This window comes from Pogona vitticeps, chromosome 7, assembly GCF_051106095.1.
Source record: "Pogona vitticeps strain Pit_001003342236 chromosome 7, PviZW2.1, whole genome shotgun sequence".
NCBI lineage: Eukaryota > Metazoa > Chordata > Lepidosauria > Squamata > Agamidae > Pogona > Pogona vitticeps.
The window spans coordinates 27,790,164-27,814,174 of record NC_135789.1 but is presented as its reverse complement, the minus strand read 5'-3'; the positions used below and the strand labels follow the sequence as shown (position 1 = coordinate 27,814,174).

The window sequence follows — 24,011 nt, the reverse complement described above, 5'->3', positions numbered from 1 at the left end:
TCAACTGCAAGTGGAAAACATACTTCTGAATGTTGCCCTACTTACAATTTTTTTTCATTTACGAAAACAACACGTTCAGAAAAGAGAGGGAGCAGACAAGAAGAGCTTCTTAGTCCAGACCAGCTTGACCAAATACGAAGCCTCGTTAAACTTTTTAAAAACAACAAAACACACACAAACCCACATGCTTAGATCTATAAAAGCTTGACCGCAACTGGGCAGGGAAGACATTTCCTGCTTTCTTCACCTTGTTTATTTTGCTGTCGTCCCCCACATCCTTGGCGATGCTTTGGACGATTTCCGGACACAACACAAGGAGGATGATTTGCAACGGCCAAACGGCTGCTTTGCGCTTCGTGCTCTCCGCGAACCCGTCCACCAAATCAAAGAGTTTCTCTGCACAATCTGCAAGGAAGAGAGGAGACAAAAAGATACCACAATGGACACAAGAGTTCCCGCTGCGGCTGACATGCGCCAAAGCTGAAACCTCTCCCGCTCCTTGCGCAAAAAAATAAAAAGAGAATTTTGCACACTGTGAAGGCTGAAGAAGGTTTTGCACAAGTTCGGCATGACCCTCAGAGATTCCTCTTAAAATTTTACACTTTAGCTGTAGGTTTACTGTACTGGCTTGGAGTTGAGCTACGTGGATCTCGGAATCTATCCCAACTCATTCTGTGACTGATTTTAGGGAATTTAGGATCAGCCATTAAAGCTGAATGGTGGGAGAGTCAGGACAGAGGGAAAAAATCAAATACAGCTAAATGGCAGAATTCACTGCCACAAGATGAAAGGACAGCAGCCAACCAGGACTGTTTTACAAGGAAATGGAAAGAATTCATGGACCAGAATCACATCAGGTATGCCACCGTATAAGAGCAGCTGAGTAAAATTTCCCCGCAGCAGGTTCTCCTTCTTGTAAGGTGAGAAATTGGTCACACAACGAATGTGCTCTGTGCCACTTTAATTTTCAGAGGAGGGAGAACCTTTGAATGCAGCCTTCGTAAGTAATTTGTTGAACGTGCAAAAAAAAAAACATGTCAACGAGCTCCTCTTTCAAATGATGTGCTTGCTTATTTGTAATTTTTTGTTTCTATTATTTAAAATCTTTTTTTAATTCCATGAGTCTCAGCAAAGCCAAGCAGAAGTAGGTAACCTCCGAAACCTAGCGACAACTAAAGCAAATTTCTATTCAGAGGATGGGGGAAAAGGGAAAAGGTGAGGCCTTACCTGCCAGATCAGTCTGTGGAGTCTGGTACAGCTTGGTAAACTCATCCGGATAGTTTTCCACCCAGTTCCAAAATGCCTATACAACAAATGGGTGTCATCGTTAATTGGCACTATTTGTTTAAACTGTGGATTTAGTCTTAACGACAACAATAATAATAATCATGTGCCATCAATGTACCTTTCTTACAAGGAAAGACTGAAAGAACCGGGCATGTTTAGCCTTGAGAAAGGAAGACTGAGGGGAGAGAGAAGACAGGACTTTTTAAATCCTTGAAAGGCTGCCCTACAGAGGAGGGTCAGAAACTGTTTCTCGATCATCCCAGAGAGCAAGACATTTAATAATGGGTTCAAGCTATGGGAAGCCAGATTTCAGGTGAGTATCAGGAAAAACATCTTAACTGTTAGAGCAGTACGACAACAGAACCCAGGACCTTAGGAAGGGGTGAGCGCTCCAACGCTGGAGGCCTTCAAGAGAAAATGGACAAGCCTTTGTCAGATCCGCTTTTATTTTGATTCCTGCCTTGAGCAGGGGGTTGACCTCGATGGCCGCATAGGCCTCTTCCAACTCCATGATTCTATGACTTTAAGTCAATTTTGATTTAGGTATTAGGACAGAACTTCTGCTCAACTGGCTGTCCATTCAAGTCCCATTTGCTTAAAAGAATTAACAATTGTCTGAATTTTAAGTAAGACTAAAACTGGCTCTAGCCCAGTTATCTCCCACCTTTTCTCTGCGATAAAATTAATCGGACCAGAAAAGAAGAACTATTTACAACATTGTTACAGTAAGACACTGGTTCTTAACCTTTGTTACTCAGATGTTTTTGGACTGCAACTCCCAGAAGCCTTCACCATCAGCTCTGCTGGCTGGGGTTTCTGGGAGTTGCAGTTCAAAAACACCTGAGCAACAAAGGTTAAGAACCACTGCTGTAAGAGAGGCCGATATTCCCAGCATCAGAGGCACCATGCCTCCAAAGGACAGAAAAGGCTAGGAAATACCACTGATTGGAAACAGAATATTGGATAAGGCAAGCCTTTGTTGCTCTTCTTTTGTGAGCCACAGAGAAATAGGAAGTGCCTCTCAACCTTGGGTCCCCAGGTGTTCTCAACTACCATTCCCAGAAGCCTTTACCCCTAGCTGGGCTGGCCAGGATTTCTGGGAGTTGTAGTCCAAGAACACCTAAGTGAACCAAGGTTGGGAATCACAGCTCTAAGGTATTCCAGCATGACCTCATGAACTTTTTTTAAAAACTCCACTGGAGATGCTCTCAATATTTTTAAAAGCACCTTGAAGACACAGCTACAACTTTCTGACTTTCGTCCTGAGAAACTGTCTGCACGAATCAGATCAAGACATGCTACGCCCGGGAAACTGCCAGCCTGGGGGGAAAAATTACCTTTTCAAGACTGTTAATAACCGCCAGTTGTGCTACTTTCTTGAGTGCTTTGAATTTAAAGGCCGTCTCTGCAACAGAACAACAATAATTAACAACAGCATTCAGGCAGCGAGTGGCGTGACAGCAACATTCACCAAACATCCCCAGGATCTCCCACGGGGTCCACCGCTTAAGTAGTTCTTTCTGCATTATGAACCCCATATTCTATTTTCAAGCAAGACTCCCGATTACTACTAAGTGTATTAAAACGTACTGCGATTCTCACAGAGACGAACAGAGCAGAACAGTGACTGAACGCTGGCCAGACTCTTTTGAAGAGTCTCACCCAGTGTCTCCAACTGAATCAGCATTTTGGGGATAATATTCTCCATGATCACCAAAAATAACTACTTCAGTTCTAAGTTGATGAGGTTTAAAGAAGGGGGAAAGAAATGTATTGTCTTGAAGGTTTAAATTTGGGTCCAAAAGACAGCCAATTCCCGTAAGCGGAGGGGCAAGGGGAACCAGTAGATTCATGGTGCAAAATTTAAAACATGGGGAATTCCTTACTGGAATTTGCTGCATGTGGGAGCCAGGTTTCGCTCCCCCGAGACATCTTACACTTCTTTCCCCACTTTTTTTGGACTCAAGTTCCAGATGCCCCTTAGCCACCCCCCAGGCACTGGCAGCTGCTTGGAATTCCAGTCCACCTTTGCTAAGCTCTGATCTGGTCCCAGTTAGGGACTCCGGAGTCCCATGAGCGGTGTTCATTTTATGAAATGGGAGACCTCAAGTCCGTATCTCCCATGCTACATCTAACTTGGCTCTTACCAAGACAGTACAATGGGGGAAAAATGCGGTATAACCACTACGACCATCAGCTTTTCCTTTTCTCTGCGTTAACGCCATTTCAAAGAACAAGCAAAAGCAAGCTCGTTTACAGTATCCAGAAAATGCTGATGCACACAGTTCTTCCTTAAGCAAAACAGTAGCATCCGGTTCTTAGAAATGTAATTTTGGAAATAAGACCCACCAATTTCAACAGGACGTTCCCTCCGGAGAAGTGTGGTCAGGATCACCGCTTTGACCAGGAACCATTTTACGCCTCATTGCTTACCTTGCAGGATACGCTTCAATTTGGCGCAGTCTACGCTGATGTACTGTAAGAGCTCAATGTCATGAACGTCAGCATTGTCTTCAGAGCACACGGTCAACTCCTGTAATCTGGGGGGGCGGAAATTACACTTCTTGTTACACAGGAAGGAGTTAATGCAAGAAAAGGGAAGGATAAACTGACGTGTTAATGAAAACAGAAGTTATTTAAGACAGACCCTTAATCCTTGAAACAAGAATCTGAGCAACTTAAGAATTCAACGATGCCAGGATACTGAGCTTCAATCTAGAAGATGTTTAACTCACAAAAGAACAATGCTTCCTTGTCACAAAACCCGTGGTGGCTTTTAATACCGCGAGTCACTCTGCTGACAGCCATTTTTAGAAGAATGCTACAGGATTTCCACTGGGGCAGCCAAGGTTTGGCTTCTTTGGCTATTAGGCTGATAACGAGTTTGAGGCACACATGGTCAAACCGCGAATAGGTTGGTAAACAAAAGAAGCCAGAGTAACCAGTTAATACGAATTATTTCGTCATTTATTTGCCAGCATTTTATCAAGTTACCAGGCTGCAGAACCAGAGTTTGGGGGTGTCATCCTGCACTGCGCGTCTTGGGAGAAAGAGCCAGCCTGGGTGGCCTTGGGTAAACTGCACAGTCCCAGGGACAACCCCCAGAAGAAGGGAATGGGAAACCCCTACTGAGTAGCCTCTTCCTAGGAACCCCCAAAAAGGGTCAGCGTAAGTCAGAATCATCAAGAATGTTATAGTTATTATTGGCCCACACTGGGCACTACTGTAGTGTCCTCCTTGTGGTACACGTACTGCAGTTGACTATCACTGTTCTAGGTGATATTGTCCCATACGGCACTCAGAGCTAAATCATCTGCCCCCTACAAAAAGGGAAAAAAATGCTTTCTGCCAGCTCCAGACCCAGATCTACAGACCAAAATCCACAGTCCTAAAGTACAACCACCAAGGTTATACGTTCATTTCAATTCTACAAGTGGTTCGCAAGCTTGGGTCCCCCACATGTTCTTGGACTACAACTCCCAGAAATCCTAGCCAGAACAGCTCGTGGTGAAGGCTTCTGAGAATTTTAGTGTAAGAACAGCTGGAGACTCAAGGTTGGGAACCACTGAGTTATACAGAGGAGACCCAACAATTCCAGCTGGACCTGAGAACATGTAAATAACCCCTTTGTGGGATTTAAACCAGAAACAAGTGGCGCTACAACACTTAACTGCAATATAGGGAAGGAAAGGCAATCTGCCTGCTGTTTAGTTTGCAGGCACTATCTGCTAAAAACCCTAAACCTCATTTGAAACCCATTTTTCCCCCTTCGGATTCTCCCAGCCCAAATCCTTATATCCGAGAGGAGGAAAGAAGAGGCCTGATACCAGTGAGAACTTAATTCTAGAAGAGCATGGATTAAATTATTTCTGGCTCATCTCCCTCTGAAGAAAAGGCTGCCATCTCTTATATTCTGCACGCAACTCCCACCACCGAGGCATGGAACAAAATAAGGAAGAAAACCCACATCCTCCAAACACAGCTGCCAAGAATAACTCCTAAGAACAGAGGTTATTAAAAGCCCTTTGAAGCTGCACAGAGGTGCCCTTTAAGAACCCGTCTCTCTCTCTCTACCCGCTGCCTCGAAGATGGAAGCGATTCCCTTCTAAGGTTGTCGCGAGAAGAATCTACAGCTCAGAGAATAGCTGAACCTCTGGCCATCCCAACCAAGAGGAATAATAGGGTACGTCTTGTCATTCACACCCTAATACTCCTTGGCACAGTTCTTCTTGTTTTCTTGATGTCGTCTTGACTCATCTTCAAGTGCCCCCACGGCCACCAGTGACTACGGCGGCCCCCTTGAAGATGACTAAAGGCAATAAGAGAAATTAAGTCAGCGAGGACCTCCAGCCTCTTCTTGACTTTTCCCTCTAGCGGTGGTGGGCCTGGCGCACCCCTTACCAACGTTCCTCGCCATGGGCTAGGCTTACAAGTCCATCCCTTCCTAAACAAGGAAATCGGGATGGTTATTAACATGCATCTGCATCAAGCAATTACCTGAGAACCCCAAGCGGGAGGGCGTCATAAAGAGACGGATCAAAGGAGACCGGCTCATCTTCCTATTATAGTGTGTTCAACCCCATTGCAATGTCAACCCTACCTAACCGGTGGGGATTGGGTGAGTCAGTTCACAGGATCATAGAATCGTGGATCTGGAAAGGGGCCTATAAGGCGGCAGAGTCCAAGCTCCTGCTCAAGGCAGGAATCCACATCAAAGCTGTTCTGACAGAGGGTTGTCTCATTGTCTCTTCCATGACTCCACCTCCCGAGGTCATGGGTTCCGTTGTCGTACTGCTCTAACAGTTAAGAAGTTTTCCCCCCCTGATATTCAGCCTAAGCCTGGCTTCCTGCAGCTTGAGCCCATTCCTATGTGTCTTGCACTCTGGGATGATCGAGAACAGATCCTGCCCCTCCTCTGTACGTCTACCTTTCAAGTCTTTGAAAAGGGCTCTTTTCTTTTCTCAAGGCATAACATGCCCAGGTTTTTCAGTCTTTCCTCCGAGGGCTTGGTTTCCAGTCCCCGGATCATCCCGGTTGTCCTCCTCTGAACTTGCCCCAGTTTGTCTGTGTCCTTCTTAAAAACCTTTCTCCAACCCCTCCATAAGCTCCATCGATTCAAACAAGCCTACTCTAATTCTTTTGCAAATCAGAACTGAAGTAGGTTCATTTCAATCAATAGAACATATGGAGCAATTGACTCACCCGATCCCCAGCAATTCCATGGGTCTACTCTAGGACAATTCACCACCCTAAGCGGCAACAATTTTTGACCAATGTTTACTTTGTTAGTCAAGTCACGGAAAGGGCATTGAGGCCCTCCAGAAGTCCTGAATCATCCGCTTGCATTACCCCCCTCAAGCCGGCACAGCCAAAAACACCAAAAAGATATTAGTAAGTGAAGTTCATCATAAACGGTTTCAGGGCACCCACCTGGTGGAGATGCGGCTGAAAACGGCATTGAAGTTGTTGCAGCTGAGAGAAAAGAGAACCCCAGAAGCCGAACTGCGAAGCTCAGCGGCGTGTTGATTCCCTTCCCGGTAGGTGTAAATAAAATGGCAGATCTCTGGCAGTAGCTGCTTCACCAGCATCGTCTCATCGAGCCTCATGGTGTCCTTCGGTTGCTAAGAGAACACAAATTATACAGAGGAGGTCTCATCATTTTGCAAAGTATTCTACATCAGGAGTGAGCAGTAGGAAGGTAGGAAGGCTGGCCATCAACTCCAAACACCACTGCCCAAGCAGACAGCGGTCGGTGGAAGATGACACCTAAAACATCTGCAAATCTACCTTCAGGTTCTCCATAACCGATATTTACAAGCTATAATCCCCGCCCCATGGTAAGACAAAATGTATAGGTTCCAACCACTGAGGGGCACAATTACAACCAACCTGGGGTTAAGTATTATGTGGCTTGCTCCAGGAACCGGCCCTTCAGGAACACCTAATAGGGCATCTGGTTTGATTCCCTCCCTCTTGCTCCCTAGCGTTTCATTCATTTAATATTCACCCTTCTGCTCTAAAAGGGGGAACTGTGCAACCTGCAGATTACGTGGGCCCTAGAACTAACACAGCAGGGGGAAAGCCTTACTTTTACACCCAATGTCTTATATTCTTTTTTTCCCCTCTCTTTTTTTAAAACCGGGAGAACTGCAACCTGGGGGTAAAATTCTGCTCTGGACCAAAATGTGACACCTCCGTCTTGTATTAGCAAAACATCCATGCTTTTTGTTTTGAAAGAACAATATTGTTGCCTGAAAATCTGAAGTCACTAACTTGTCTTTTTTGCTTTAATAGGAGGATTCTGGGATATATATGTATATCTATTTTAAAAGGCTGCCAAATCCGCCAGCAAGCTTGCCCGGTAGTGCAATCCAACAAGCTTTTTTCTGATGGATAACCTATTTCTCAATCTTTTCACGCCTTTAAGACAGCAATGGAGAGTTTAAAGTCCGTGACCCCATTGCAGACATCACATCTGGACCAAAAGCAATCCTCAGGTTGTCCCAGAGGAAGGTTGCCGGTCAAACAATGATGCTCCATGGCAAGCTTCTCCCATTCACTTGCCAGCCTTGAGCTGGTTACCCGGCCGTAATAAATAAATTCAATTCAATTCACTTGCCAGCCTGCCCCTGCCAGTGTCTGTCTCTCCACTTTCCTCAAGACAGAGATGCCAACCAAGGGAGAAGCGACTTCTGGCCTAGTCCATGGATAAAATAAGCCTTCTGATTATGATAATGTACATCTCAAAATGGAAAAGTAAAGGTTCTGTATCCCTTTCGTGAGAGCTACATGAGAAGTAAATGGGGGGCTGGAGCTCAGGGAAAAGGCCATGTCCGTGTTCGCATCCCAAATACAGTGGTGCCTCGCTTAACGAGCGCACCGTTTAACAACGAATCTGCACAGCGACGTGTTTTTTGCGATTGCTAATGCGATCGCATTGCGATGTTCTGAATAGGGTAAACATTGCATTGCGATGATCGGTAAGCGTTTCGCTTACCAATCTCCGCATTGCGATGTTTTGGAACAGCTGATCGGCGGTTCCAAAATGGCCGCTGGAAGAAGAAAATGGCCGCCCGCAGCATTTTCGCGCTGATTCCTCGCTTACCAAGGCGACGAAAATGCTGGCCAGATTGAGGATTCCCACTTAGCGGTGAGTTTTGTCCCCATAGGAACACATTAAATGGAGTTTAATGCGTTCCTATGGGGTTTTTCCCCCGCATAGCGACGTTTCTGGATAGCGACGTTTTTCCTGGAATGGATTAACGTCACTATGCGGGGCACCACTGTAGCTGGAAACAAAATCCAGATGCTCTCATTGTACAATATGAGAGTATCAGATTAAGCTTTGTTTCTGAATCCAGGGTTTCATGAAGCTCAATGTTTCCCATTGGTTTCTCCTATCTAAATTATTTCTACGCTTTTATAGCTGTCCGAAAAGGAAATGGCATTAAATATAATTCAAGCTTCCTAGCAGCTTTCGCAGTCCATGGGGAAGACCCCGGGCTGAAGCGCCAGGACAGGAAAGGCACATGCACTGGATCCCTCAACTCTGTCACTCAGAGGAGAAACTCTCCCGACTACATTTACAGATTGCTTTTAAGTATGTTTATACAGGTGTCAAGCGACAACTCATAAACCGTTCTTGTCTGCCGCAACTTGGAAAGTAATCATTCAAAACCAGTATGGGGAGATCGCGAGCAGCTTTAAAATGATCTCACTACGCTAAGGCTGGAACTACGCTAAAAGAAAAAAAGAAAAGACGGGGAAAAAAACAATTGGGAATAAGCGCAGACTCTAGCATTTCACCAAAGTTCAGGTTTGGTTTTACAGCCGTATAGCTTCACGGAAGAAGCTGAACCCCCAAATGGATTCCCAAGGCAGTAAAAAGGAGGAAGAAACGGACGGCCTCCAAGGTGAGAGTTAAGTGAAAATGGGAATTTGTTTTCTGGAAACCACAGGACTACACTCCCTTTGGAAGTTTAGACAAAGTTAGCTAATATAAACCAGGAAACACCTGCAAATCCAGTATTTAGCAGCCGGAGAGGAAGCTTCATTATCTTTGCATGCAACTGAACCAAAAAACCCCACAAAGTCAAAGGAGACCCCCCAAGTTGACTTTAAGACATTAAGGTTTTTCCTTTTTAAAGTTAACTACAAACCATAAAGCTGTTATTTCTTGTGCCGGTTAAGCCACAATTAGAGAAAGTAAGCTTTTTTTCCCCCACTTGTGTTGCCAGGTAAACCCGCTCGGATACATTCCTTAGATTGGAACATTACTACCATTGGAAAGACTTGCTTTTTATGGGTAACTGGATTTCCTCTTCCTGTACTTGAGATCTTTGAAAAGGTCTTAGTCATAAAACAACTGCAGCAAGGGGCCAAAAAGCCTCACATAATTCAGCAAAAGCGTATTTCTCCAAAGTACGATTTGTTGCCTTGTAAGTACAGTGGTGCCTCGTATTTTTAGGCAGCGAAAAAACCCCATTCAAACATCGTTTTGCGATCGCAAAAACATTGTCGTGAAGCGGATTCGACATTATATGGGGTAATCGTTAAGCGGGACACCACTGTACACTGAAAAAGTGACTAGCCCACTTGACTGCCTGCTCTGGTGGCATTCTCTGTGATGTATCGAGTGCATGGAGGTATCAAAGGGGAGGGTGCTGTGGCCCCCTGGAAGGCTTTTCTGAGCATGGCCAGGGGGAACTAATTTATTTATGCAAGTGACACATAACCACCATCCCAGGCCAGAAATAAAAATGGCTTACCAAACGGCCTACTCACCCCAGCGAGACATTTTTCCAGAGTATCCAAAATAATCAGCTGAGAGATGTACAAGTTCTTTTCTGCAGCTTCTCCAAATATCCTCTAGGAGACAAACAAAAAACAGAGGATATAACTGGTCCTACCCTGAAAACTTGGAAAAGATACACTTCATAACACACCCTTTAGACTTCCTTGGGGGGAAAAACATGGGGATTTGGGACAGTCCCCCCAAAAAACCAGGGACAGGGGAAAAAAGGGAGAGAATGTCTGCTCTTCGGTGGAAGGTGGAGACCAGAGACCTGTATTGCTTGGATGGAAAGACAGGACAAATTTCTTCTCGTTTTGAGAAAAATCAGCATCACCGATAGGAAGTAGACATTTTTAAAACATGGCACGCACAGCGTTCCCTCTACGCTTCTGTCCCGCTGCGCGGGAGCCTCGCTCCATGTGCACAGGGGTGGGTGGGTGGGTCTTCATTCAAAACAGGAAGTAAAAAAAACAGCTGTCCATGCGCAACCTAGATGGAGTTCTGGGCCACAGCATGCGCACGCAGCTTAACAGGAACCTGATGGTACAGTAGGACCACAGTATCCATGGGGGATCAGTTCCAAGTACTTCCCTCTTACAGATGCTGAAAAATGAAGACGGAACAAACACTATATATTGTCTCTAGCTCCCCCTAGTGGCCCGTTCTGTTGTTTTTTATTTCATATTTTTAGGCAGCAGATAAGTGAATCAGTGAATACTGATCCTGCAGATAGGAGAGTCCTACCGTACTACATGAGAAACAAGCACACCCAAGTTTTAACTGAGCTCTCAAAACAGCCACTGCGATTGTAAACACTAAAAGCAGGAGCAGCCAGTACATTTCCTTAAGAGGTTTTTTTTTTACCCCTCCTCTCCTCTCCTTCCATCTCAAGGCTGAAATGGCGAGTAAATATGACTTACCATATTATTAACATTTTTTAAGATATTGGTGAGGCCGCTGATGACCAGGGAGAACTTGTATTTGGAAATGTTTATCAGGCACTCCTTGTTATGTTCCGTGCTGACTTTGGTGTGGGTATTTTGCTGGCTGACTTTAATAGGAAGCTGCAATACAAGAAAGATTGGTTAGTTGTGTTTGGACGAGAAAGCTCACAGTTGTATACTGTCTGCGGTACTGATTTTTAACCTTTTCTTACGCATCCCTTGTAGCAAACCAACCATCGACAAGTTAACCCTGTTCAACCCATTCACATTCTTCTCGCTAAAATTTAAAAGACAAAACCATGTTAGTGTTTCTGGACTACAAACACTCATCATCATCATCAAGCTTTGAAAGCATAATACAACCCCACCCAAAAATAGAATTATTAAAATTTAAAATGAATTTTGCACCAAAAGAGGTTTTCTAGATTATTTTGTTAAAATGCTTTAAGGTTTTTTTAAAACTATCTGAGTATTCGCCAGAGACTGGAGAAACGTTAGGAAGAACAACCTTCAGAACACGGCCAAAGAGCCCAAAAAACCCATAACCACCATTAGATCCCGGCCGTGAAAGCCTTCACGAATATATATCTGAGTATAGTTTCCATTTAACATGTGCTTCAACTTCCTTAAGGAATAAATGTTAGAGATTCTATCTCTATGCTATGACAGAGCATATCTACATAATCCTTTCTGAAAAGTCTTCTGAATAGAGTCCAACGGTTCTTGGACTAGGGCCTCAATTTTACCAGATTCCATAGGCTGCTGTATGTTTATGTTAATCTTTTGCTCTCTCCTAGTACTCAAATTAGTAGATATTGGTCAGTGTTCTATTACTTTCATATTCTAGTTTAAATGCAATAATGTACATTCCAGCAGCAAATTGTAACTAGTTGAGGAGTCAATAATTCTTTGCTGTGCACTATAGCTATACAACGAGACATATGCTGAAGAACGTAAGCATTGGTTCCTAAATTAAGGGTAATTCACCACCGCAATTTACACTGCCGTTGTTACGTACGTAGTAGGATTCTGGCCATCATCAGGAAAAAAACTGCAGCTCTCAAACTGGGTTTGACTCTGCAGCAATTAGCAGCAATACATTAATTATTTATTTATCTATTTAAAAGATGTTTACTCCCCCCCCCTTTCTCCTTAAAAAGGACACAGGGCAGCTTACCCCATTAAAAGACAGTACAGTATTTAACTCCTTCAATGGTGAGTAGAGATGGACACGAAACAAACCACAAAGCAAAATAAATAAATAAATAAACCCAACCCAAAAGGCCACGAATCAGGCCGTTTCATTGTGCATTTCGGGATGCTTCGGGGAAACGCAACTGCCCAGATCAAAATGAAACATTGAATTCTTATGGGTGTCAGCCATTTGTACGTAGGCAATCATTCTGATGTCCCAAACCCCATTTCCCCCAAACTTGGCCTGCCTCTTGGGCTGATGATCCTCTTCCCCAACCCCAGGGATGGTCACAGTAGCACATAGACACAGTGAGGTTGTAGTGCTTTAGAGACACACAGAGAACTGGAAATAAGACCCACTGAACTACTTTAGCGCTTCCCGAGTTATCCAGGCTTGTGCTGTGTATCAGAACTGGCTCTATCTGTGGCTCTATAAATGTTCCAGACTCAACGCTTCCCTAAAGTTCACATTTCAAGCCTGCTTCCAAGATCTGAGAGACCCACGACCAGTCAGACTAGAAATATCTGACCACCTGGAACGCTTTTGCTCTCATCTCGCTGCAAAACCTAAGCAGGTATTGAGTCTGATGGGATGCCTGAAAGGAAGACTTGCTGGATAGCTCCACGGATAGACTCTCTGGCTGCAGAGTCAGAGGTTGGGAGTTCGATTCCTACCGCTTTGCAACTCTTCAGTTGTATTTTTAATACACAAATGTATCAGGCTAGAAAAGAATCTTGGGAGAGCATCAGCATACAGCTGCTGTTGGTCAGAGCTGACTGTATTGGACCACACAGTTTGACTCAGCTTCCTATATAACTAAAACTTAACCTAACTCGTGGTAAGATATAGTCAACCTTTTCAAACCCAAGACGAGACCCGTCTTGATCTGAAACTTGCAAAAACAAGATGTTGTTCTAATTTTTCAGCCATATTGTGTCTGCTTTTCCCCCCGTCTTCTTCAAAACTGGATTGAAAACACACTGTGGATACTGAGAACATCTGGTCTTCTCAGCTGTCTGGTTGGGAGACCACTTGGGGACCTTATCTAAGCTGCTCTGAGCTTACCACAGGAAGAATAGGAAATATGCTTAAATGATTTCTCAGGTTGTAAACTCATTTTACGTTGCCCAAAAGAAAAAAAAATCTTCTCCTCTACCTGCATACCTGCTATATTTTTGGAGGGCGGAAGGAAAGAAAAAGGAATCTTACTGTTCTTCCATCATTTAGAGCAGGGAGGAATAAGAATTTGCCTAGCAATCCTCATGGGACGCCATTATATCGATATGAAATTTCATCCACTCTGCTGTATTTATAACAAAAGCTGCAGAAAGTTAAATTAACTCATAATCTATAAGCCTATTTCGAGCAATTAAAAGCGTATTTTGCATGCATTTCTTCAAGAAAAGAGGCAACTCTGCATTAAGCAGGTTGAAACAAGTGCCACTAAAATGAAGAAGAAATGAGATTCAGATTTCAGAGGCACCCTTTACAGAGGATAGTTTCACTTGGCTATAGAAAGCAGGACTCCACACAGAGCAACACAACCTGAAATGCATGTAGCTGGTTTAGAAAAACCCACCTCGCAGAATCCCAATGTATGAAAAACGAATTGAGTTTTTCTTTAGAGAAAGCGGTCCCAATGCTTCCTCCTTGCTGATGCCAAGTAAGTTCTTAAGGACAAGACGACCTGTCTGCCATCATTTGAGGTTATTATGGGAATAAACCGGGTAGGGCACCCTAAAGGTGCATTAAAAAACGCTTTCTCTAGAACAGGCTTCCAAACGTATTTATCTGTTTTGGGAGTACATGCCACAAAAGGAGTGCTATGTTTGGTTATCAGTTTTAAAAGTGCAGCATGAAATCATGTATCAACGATTAGGAGGATACTGCTGTGGTCTGTTTATTGAAGCCTATGGTATCAGAACCAGAGTCCATCAAGTCGAGCATCTTGTTCTCAAAGGAGGAACAGCTGGAAAGGACATGAAAGCACAGTCCAGCCCTGCTCCTTTAGATACTATTCTTCAAAAGCTGTCTCAAGAAAATACAGTAGGACCCCCATATCCGCGGGGGATTGATTCTAAGCCCCCAACAGATACAGAAAACTACAGATAATAGCAAAATAGATCGATACAGATACAGTACATAGCTATATCATGGCAAAAGGAGGGAAACCAAGAAAAAATATTTTTCACATGCATTATCAGAACTGGCCAATAGGGGACACCAGAGACCACGCTATGTATTCTCAACTAACAAGTATTCATAGCACAGTCTTAGCACAACATCATTTACATCATCTATTCTTATGGGGGGCATCATATGGCCCCTTGGGGTCCCCTGGCACATTTGAAGGGGGCCACAGACCGGAAACAATTATTCGCACAACACCTTATAAGATTCGTTCTGCAGCTTATACAAATGTGATTCGCCCTATATTTCTTTCATATTGCGTTTATGGCCGTGGCAAAGTTGAGAACGGATGGTTTTTACATGACGAGAGTAAGGTGGAGCAAAGTTCACACTCCATTCCTTCTCCAGTATGATTCAGTAGCGTTCACTTAACTGCAGTGCCAACCAGCAAATAACAGTTAATGTTAAACTATGGTTTTGAAAGAAAACAAGTATAAACCTATGATTTAAGGAGGAAAAAATAAGAGGTTTTAGTATGAGCTTAGCATGGGGCAGAACTTAAAACTATATCATTTCAGACAACAGAATCTCTCAGCCAGCATAACCGTTGGCCAGATAATCACATGCTGGCCACAGAATTCAGTGGATTCGGACTGCACAATCAAAAAGGTAACTTATCTAAACCCTGTCCTCAAACTTTTTCCGCTAGAATTTCCTAAATGTCTGACAAGCTGGCTAGGGTCTTCAGGAAGTTGAAGATCCATCTATCTAGAAAGCACATGGCTCATAACCATGTCTTGAGATAGGAATAAAACATCTTCAAAGATCAGTCTGCAATCCCTTGGACTCTTTTTCTCTCATGTCAGGGACACGGTCCTACAGGGAAGTGTTTTGACCACATTTATTCAGAAATGGGAACAGAGACCACAATCAAAGGGAGCTAAAACTTAAAAATTCCAGTTTCAAGGCCCCATCAGTAGCGCAGATAAGACTTGAAATGACTCCACAAGCCCAAGACATTAACCCGGGCTCCATGAACACTAGGCGCTTTGTTTCAGGCGGCACCCATGAATTCTTCAAAAGGTCACAGACCAATCATTTCCCTCATGCGTCATTTACCAGTCAGTTGGGCTGAGAGCAAACCAAGAGTGGAATGAAATCTTGCTGAAAAATCTACTTTGAAGAAGTTTTAATGCTTGATCAAAGCAACATACAGCATCCACAAGCTACGTTTACAAAAAAATTTAAATCGAAATACTCTGCATGAGATACAGATGTTAAACTGGCAAAACCACAATGAAATTACATTCCTATTATTTATTACTAATTTAAAGTATTTATTTATTTAAAGCCTTTCTCCTCAAGAGGGTCCATGTTCCTCTGCACTTTTTCATAAAACCTCACCTGAGAATACTGATACAACACACACCTTGCAACCATTAATCTCTAGCCATCATCAATGGCGGCATCACCAGTGTTACAGTTATGCTCCCAATGAACATTTTCTGTGGAACTGAAATTTGAAAGGCATATATACAGTGGTGCCCCGCATAACGAGTGCACCGTTTAACGACGAATCCGCATAGCGGCGCGTTTTTTGCGATGTTTACATAGGATAAACATCGCATTGCGATGATCGGTAAGCGTTTTGCTTACCAATCTTCGCATTGCGATGTTTTGGGAACAGCTGATCGGCGGTTCCAAAATGGCCGCCGGATCAAGAAAATGGCTGCCGGCAGCGTTTTCGCACCCTGCCCTCACTTACTGAGGCGGCGAATATGGCGGCCGTATGGGGAATCTTCGCATAACGGTGAGTTTTGTCCCCATAGGAACGCATTAAACAGGGTTATGGGGTTTTTTGCCCCGTATAGTGACGTTTCTGGATAGCGACAATTTATCCGGAACGGATTATCGTCGCTATGCGGGGCACCACTGTACCCAGCATTAGAACTGCTAGATAGATAGCTCAGTGGTTTAGGTCTCCGGAGCCAGAAGTTGGGAGTTTGATTCCCCCACTAGGGCTCCTTGACAGGAGCTGGACGCGATGACCCATAAAGTCCCTCCCAGCTCTGCAATTCCAAGAGGATGATATGATCATTTCCATCAGACTTTAAAAAGTATCTAGAGTTGTAATCTTTCTGTTAGCCTGTTTTCCTTTATAAAGTGTCAATATCAGCTGTAGTTGAAAAAGCCAAAACATAATTTTATCAAACTCTAAGAGATACCAACCTATCAATCATCTTGTAAACAGTGAATCTGCAAATTTAACAGATAGTGATGTTAACGTTACTAGCTAGAGATGGAAAAGAAATCCATGTTAAGTAATTTTAAAAGCCCTACAAATTTATCCAATTTGTGAGCAGCTGGGCTATTAACAAAAATGTGCAGATCTCTCTCAGATTTAGATCCCTGGAGAGAGAACCTACCAGCTGCAAATTCTGTTATTTTACTTTGCCCTTAAACACCAATGTGCACAATTCAAATATTTAGCTCTGAAAAATGCAGACATACAAGCGTCAGTCAATGGGAAAGATGCATACTGTACAAAAATACAGGATACAGTGGATACCAAAACATGTTCAAATTTCTGCATGAAAAAAGAGTCACCAACTCTTACAATCCAATAAAGAATGAAGTCAGGAAAAAATGCAGATGGGATTTAGAGAAATTATGAAAGAGTTTCACTTCCCTCTCTGAAGCAGAATTCCCAAAACCGCAGATCGGGACGAATTTCTGAATCTGCTTTATACGTATAAACTCTTTGCCTTGCCAGCAGCTTTACAAGATCTCATGAACAAAGAAGTTTATTTCCCTCCCTCTTCTCTGAGATCTGTAAGGCCAGATGACATGGTCAGTTTGAGGCTTCGCTTACACATAGGTAATCCTGAAATCTGCAGCTGTTTTTCCATAAATTGGAAACAGCAGAGGCAGGACCCTGTACAAAGATATGTAAACTCATTAGCCACATTAACACCAAATTATAAGGCAGAATCCTGGAACATCTTAGCACTTCATTCAGAAGAAAGCATGCTAATGGATGCTTGCCCTATCAAAAGACAAACACAAACCCTGCTTTCTCTTCATCTTCCAGCCGAAGCAGTTCAATAAGCAGGGACCTATCAGGAAGTGTTGCATCCATACCGAGATTCCTGGCTTGTTATTCCCCTAACAAACCAACATTTAAACCAGGGTCAGAAGCTGGTTTACCAGTCCTGCCTTATCTAGGAATGGCAAGCCAAGAGATGGTGACATCCGCTTTGGGTACAGTAACCAGCAGCTTGTTGAAGGCCGGCCCGTTCTAGTCTTCTAAAAAGGGGGTCTCCAATCTGCGAATGCAGAGAAGAACCAAAGCAAGCTCAAGAAGGAAACAAGCCATGAAGACGATTCTGAACTGCAGGAATCAAAAGACAGACACAAACCACAGTTTGAGGTAGGGTGGATTGGCTTTAAATCAAATTTATTTAAATCACAATTTAAATTTTTTTAAAAATGATTTTTTGATGGTTTAAATAAAATAACTGTGTTTTAAAAAAATTAAATTGTAATTTAAATTATGATTTAAATCATTCTGTTTTTTTGAACTCACTGATTTTTATCCACTGTGGTTTGACAGATGAGGCACTACTTCAAAGAGTCAAACACATATAACTAGGTGAACACAGGAAAATGCACTTCAGTTCTTCACTATTATTATCTGTGCATAGGTTTCTGTATACAAAAACTTGTTTAAGATACAGAAAATACTCCGTTCGTACACCAAAACAAGATTGTCCTTTCCATTAGCAAATACAAATCTAAACCCATTTTCACACAAGTCCAATTTTTGAAAAGTTGCAGTGGACGTTACTTCCCAGAAAATGCAGATCAAGTAACAGCAAATGTTGTTCCTACAAAAATAGTCAATTTTCAGCAATTTCTGTAAGAAGGAATTACTAATAATCCCTGGGTGTATTTTCTGTAAATTTGCAAGTTTGGTGGAAGAGAGCCTAACACATAATTCCAAATCCTTTGGCAGGAACTTTTATTTCTCATGTTAGTAACTCATGCTCAGGAGAGTTCACTAATCTGAAACCGTAAATAATTCCTGGTGCATTTCTTTTGAAACGGCATAACAGCCAAAGGGGGAAAATTCAATGATTTTAGCATTAACACCTCATTAAGGTAATCAGACAAGACAGAGGACAGAACTCCTGCATCTTCAATAGTTGCGCAATAAAAGGGATTTGAGCAGGAGTATTCTGTCATTCAAACGACACTACCCATAGTAAAGAATTATGGATGTTGGAGTCCAGCTACCTACGAAAGGTCAGAGCTCTCTATCCTGACCCTCAGTCTTCCAATGGAGCATCCTGCCTGCACTTCTTACTCTTCTTATGCACACTCATGTTACTATTGAAAGTATTATTGACTGCCACTTCTCTTCAGCGTCAATACAAATCCATGATTCGATTATGTGGTCTTAATTGCTTATTCATTCCCGCTTTTCTCCTTGCGTAGGGAGCCAAGAAAACTACTAAAATCACAAAACATTGTAATACTGATGTACTATTAAACACATGCCAATGCTAAATAGTTACAGATTTAAAAACAACTTTAAACCGGTTAAAACTTTAAACATCACAGAACAGTACCCCACACACACACACACCAAATGATAATTCTAAATATAATATACAGCATCCAGTCACAGAAAATGATATGATTTTTTGGGGCAAGGGAAGATGTGAAGGATTTGATTCATTTTTCAAAAAGGTGCCACACAAACACTCAGAATAAATGTAAAATATACCCTCTGACTGCCTGGTGCATATAGATCCTTCCACTGCAATCTCTTAATATTAATGGTGTCAACACACCTCTGTATATAGCAGGATTCTAACCCACTTCTGTGCCTGATTTGACCATCAAGAAGATAGCTATGGATTTAAGGGGAAGACTCTGAATGATGTCGTAGATTGTCCAACTCCTATTTTTTTTGGGCAAGGAGAACAAAAAAAAACATTTTCTTTTCCTTCCCTAAATGACAGTGAATGCTTGAAATACAGAATGCAGGAGATAATCAGAGTAAGTTTATGCACAGAAGGAATATCATCAGTATTCTAGTATTCAAATCAAATTCCTGTACTAATTTCTTCTAAATGTATGTCTTTCGCACCAGGACTCGGTTGGTGAACTGGGGGTCTCTAGTTAAAAACCAAAGCCTACAACTTTGCAATCTTTCCAAAGACTTCTTTCTGGCCCGCAGAACTCAAGAGCAAAAGGGGAAAAATCATAAATTTTGTCAGCTGTCAGAAAGTGCTGGGAAAGAGCAGGGAGCCCACTTCGGGGGGTGGGGGGGAGTCAAGAAGGCTCTTTTCCCTGTAATGCAGCTTCTAAACCTTTCAGAGCCCCAGGTCAGGAGCATATCCTGCTTCCATTCAAAAAGCCATAAGCAAAGATCTCTTTCAGTTACTTTCTTTTGAGCACAAGCACATAAGAAATGTTTTACTGGGCATCCATAAGTTCCCTAATATTTTCTGCAAGTTCGTTCATACCCCTACTCCCAATTTCAAGGCATAAGCAGAAAACCCAAAACATGCAATCTTGCACTGATGAAGGAGGAACAATCCTTTGATACCCCACAAGAGTTAACAGTCTACAAGCATAGTACGAATGTGAAGTTTCAACCCTCCAAAAAACCTCCCCAATGATCCGTCACACACTGAAAGCTTACATATTGTGTGTCTTAACAGTCAACTAGAATAAAGATACTATAGCATTTTAATTACTGTATAGACTCCTATTGCTCTCTATTCCATGCCCCACATTACCCTTACACACTCCAACCTCCCACATTCACCATTCACAGGGCACATGGGTGGATCCTGAAGACACTGACAAATCATCTTCATTTATTCCACCAGTTTGCAAATGCCACAATGTCCAAGAGAATCATTTCAGTGAACCAAAGTTGCTTTCCTCCATCAAATCCCCACAGGCCTCAGGTTTCTCCAGCCCCTGGAATTACACGTTCTAAAACCAGAAACATAAAGCCTTATCTCTTTTATATATTCCTCCGAGAAAAAAGATAATTCTAACACGTAGTGAAAATTCGTCCCATTCTGTTGGGACTTTTTGGCTTGCAACTTGTTTTATTCTATTTCTGGAGACCGTTTTGTTCCCATTCAGTTTTAAACATTTCACCGCACGTTGTATCTTTTACCATGCAGGGAAAAGCATTTAATAAATAAATAGTGCTCTCCATTAACAGCCCCCCGGCTCCATCCGTCATTCTGCGATGTGGTCCCATAGATTGCTCTTCCTGCAGGAAGAAACAGCACCACCGAGCTGCATTTCGCTACTGAGAATCATAATCTCAGAACGGCAGAGCTGGAAGGGACCCTGTGGGTCCCTGAGTCCAGCCTCTGTCAAGGATGCATAGCGAGGAACTGAACTGTCAACCTCTGGGTCTGCAGCCAGAGACCTAAATCACTGAGCTATCCATTTCTCCCATCTCAGTCCAGACTGACTTCCCTCTTAGTTCTCTCTAAACTCCCCAAAACCCACCCACATAACACTTTACGAATCCAGCTGCTATGCAGTGGAAACTATCTGGCCCAGCCATCATTCACTGTGTGCCCATTCAAAAGTGCGGCACACAATTGGGGGCGGCAGTGAACTTATGCCACCGAAGCAACAAAACATCTTATAGCATTTTGACATGAGCAGGTGTACTGTGGCAAAAGCTTTTATGAACTGAAGACCCCCTAGAAGCCCATGGTCAAATCAAAGAGATACCGCTTACCCACACCTCCCCTAGCTTAGAGTGCCAGTCACCCCCTTTGGCAAGCTTGCTCAGCTGTATGATTTGCACTTCCAGGTACCACAAAGCTACTTGGCATGACAAATTGAGAAGGATTCTCCTCTTACAGTTCTTCCCTGCAGAGATGGGCAGCTGGGTTGAGATCCTGCATCGTGTGTTCCCCTACAACCCTCATGTATAGAACCTTTGCTTTCTGACTTCTTCCCTGCAAGGCGGTTGGTATTTCTTGAAGGAACTCCCAAGCATCCTTGGGAGGACAGAGAAAAATGAATGAGACTGGAGGATGAGTTCGAAGGCATTGGCCTGTGGTATTTCCTCTCGCCTCTCATAAGACTTAGACACTTGTTCATGGAAGGAAGTGGAGGACCAGGGTCAGCAAAGAGCAAAAAACAAACAAACTAAAGACCATCCTTTTCTCTGTGCAGGACGAGGCTGAACAACACACACACACACACACACACACACGCACGCACGCACGCGCACGCACACACACAAAATCCAGTCCTGAGTTTGCACACACCAAGGGTTTCAATGAACTCCACAACACACTGAAATAGTCTCTTGTCTCTCCCCCACACCACAGGGCAAAAAACCCCCACCCCTGCCACCAATGGGTAAAGCCCAACAGAGTGGGAAGACACAGCTTCTTGGGGGGGGGAGATAAACAGATTTTTTTTGCCCCCCAGAACTGAGCTCCCATGGCATCCCCCAACGAAGGGAAGGGGACAGACCCCTCGATCTCACCCCCAATAAAGGCAAAGCAGAGAAGGGGGAAATCTCCCTTTCCAGAAAGGGTCTCAAACCCCCCACCCACCCACCTTGAGGTCTCCTCAGCCCTCCACCACCCCTTCCCCAGCAGCTGGGCCTCCTCAGAGGGGAACCCCACAGGATTCGCCCTCCAGCCGCTTCACAACCTCCCCTTTCCTCCCACCTCAGAAAAGTGGGAATGACGGAGGGAGGGAGGGAAGCGGACAGACCCTTCTTCCCCTCCAAGGAAATATATCTATAATTTGAGGAACGGAGCTCCTTCCCTAAAGTCCACTCCCCCACCACAGGAAAAAATACAGGCGACTCACCCCGGGGCTGGAGATTAACCACCCACCCACCCATCCCGCACACCTTTCTTCCTTCGCCCCCCCTCCTCGTCGTTCCCTCACGAGCCGTTTCCCCCCCCTTCCACCACCCCCAACGCCTCCGTTACCTCCCCCGTTACCCTCGGCGTTACTTTCTCTCCCCGTTACCTGCTCGTCGAAGCGGTTCACCACGGCCTGGACCCACTCCACCGGCTTGTGGGCCGCCATATCCCGCCGCCTGGCCGGGCAATGGGGAGCGGGGGAGTGGGGAGGAAGAGGAGGAGGAGGAAGGGGGGGTGGTCGCCCCCCTGGCCCCCCTTCCCCGCCCCACACCTCTCCGGCCGGTCGCCCCCGACCCCTCTCAGCTGCTGGGGGTAGAGGAGGCTGAGGAGGAGGCGGCGCTGGAGGAGCGGCGGCTGCTGGCGGCTCTTCGTCGTCTTCTTCTTCGTCTTCTTTTTCTTCCCCTCCTCCCCTCCTCCTCTTCAGCCATCACAGCCCACAGGCCACCATGACACCACACCGGAAGCGGGAGGCCGAGTCCGCCCCCAACACCAGCCCGGGCCGCCGGGAGGAGGGAACGGAAGAGACAGGGAGGCGGCGGGAGGGGGGGAAGACAGAGAAGGTGGGAAAGTGGCCCAGGCGCATGCGCGGCCAGACGGGTGGAGGGGAGGGAGGGGGAGAAAGGGCGGGGCGCCGCAGGCGCAGTTGGGGAACGGAAGGGCCGGCCGCACGCCTGCACGCACGCAGGAATGCGCCTGCGCCCTGGGCGAGGCGAGGCCGGGAAGTGGGAGCGGAGGAGGGAGAGAAGGTGCGCATGCGCCGGACAGAGGGTCGCTCAAGCCGCGCTTTTGGTCGGCACAAGCGCATCGTTGAAGACGGAGCAAAGCGAAAGGGCTGTAGCGCAATATTTTTTTCTGGTTGAGTATCCGTGGGGCGGATTCATTTTTAACTTCTTTCCCTTGCGGATTTGTATCTGTCTTAGGAAGAGTGGCCGCATCGATTCCTCTCGCCGGTCCTTTTCCTTTTGTTTTAAACTCAATTTTCTCATTTACTTGTTCGAATTACATGCCATCTTTCTCAAAGTGTGACTAACGTCGGGTAGTCAAAAGGACGGGTTGAACAAAAAGCAATACAACCAAAAATATATTTACACATTTATTTTTATTTAAATATATTTATTTATATTAAATATCTAGTTTTATACAAAAAACCCAAAAATATTAATTGCTTTTTATATATTTATTTACTCCGCCTTTCCAAGGGGGCTCACAGCATGAGAAAACAAAGAAATGGGGCTCCTTAAAAAGACTGCTGCGTGTTCTTTGTTCAGTGTGAACTGCTTCTTGAAAAGTGTCATTTGTTCACTCACTTTATTGATTGATTGATTTGATTTGATTTGTATCCCGCCCATCTGGTCTATGCGACCACTCTGACCAGATTTATATGACTTGGATCCTCGCCTCCTCCCAAATTAAAAATCTTTAATGACTACCAACAGACTTGACAGGGCAGGGATAAAAGGAAGCGCTATGGCACTTTAAAGATTGTTGCATTTCAACATGAGCTTTTGGGGTATATACCCACATCTTCAAGTATGAAATCTCACCTTGAAATATAAAAGTTACCAACCTTCAAAGTGCCCCAAAGTTTTTGCTTTTCTCTGGATGTGCTTGCACAACCTAATGTGACTACTTCTTTGAAAAAAAAGATAAACAGTGTGAGGGTTCGTGTAGGCGGGCTGTCCCTTCTCCAATAAACGGACGAGACTCTTGTGGCAAATCAAACG

The 24,011-nt window shown here is 44.2% G+C and overlaps 1 protein-coding gene across 2 annotated transcripts in view; it reads right to left on the bottom strand.

The window, feature by feature from the left end:
* NF1 (neurofibromin 1) overlaps positions 1 to 22,714 on the bottom strand; it is a 150,447-nt gene extending 127,733 nt beyond the window's left edge. The window contains exons 1-8 of one of the 2 annotated variants that reach the window (XM_072978480.2): positions 22,394 to 22,714; positions 11,002 to 11,145; positions 10,072 to 10,155; positions 6,718 to 6,908; positions 3,721 to 3,827; positions 2,625 to 2,692; positions 1,228 to 1,303; positions 248 to 405 (exon numbers count right to left, since the gene is read on the bottom strand). In XM_072978480.2, coding sequence (XP_072834581.2) covers positions 248 to 405; positions 1,228 to 1,303; positions 2,625 to 2,692; positions 3,721 to 3,827; positions 6,718 to 6,908; positions 10,072 to 10,155; positions 11,002 to 11,145; positions 22,394 to 22,453 — 888 coding nt within the window. In that variant the 5' untranslated portion in view covers positions 22,454 to 22,714. The remainder of the gene's footprint in view (positions 1 to 247; positions 406 to 1,227; positions 1,304 to 2,624; positions 2,693 to 3,720; positions 3,828 to 6,717; positions 6,909 to 10,071; positions 10,156 to 11,001; positions 11,146 to 22,393) is intronic. The other variant, XM_072978481.2, reaches the window with a different exon arrangement.
* Positions 22,715 to 24,011: the final 1,297 nt, after the last annotated feature.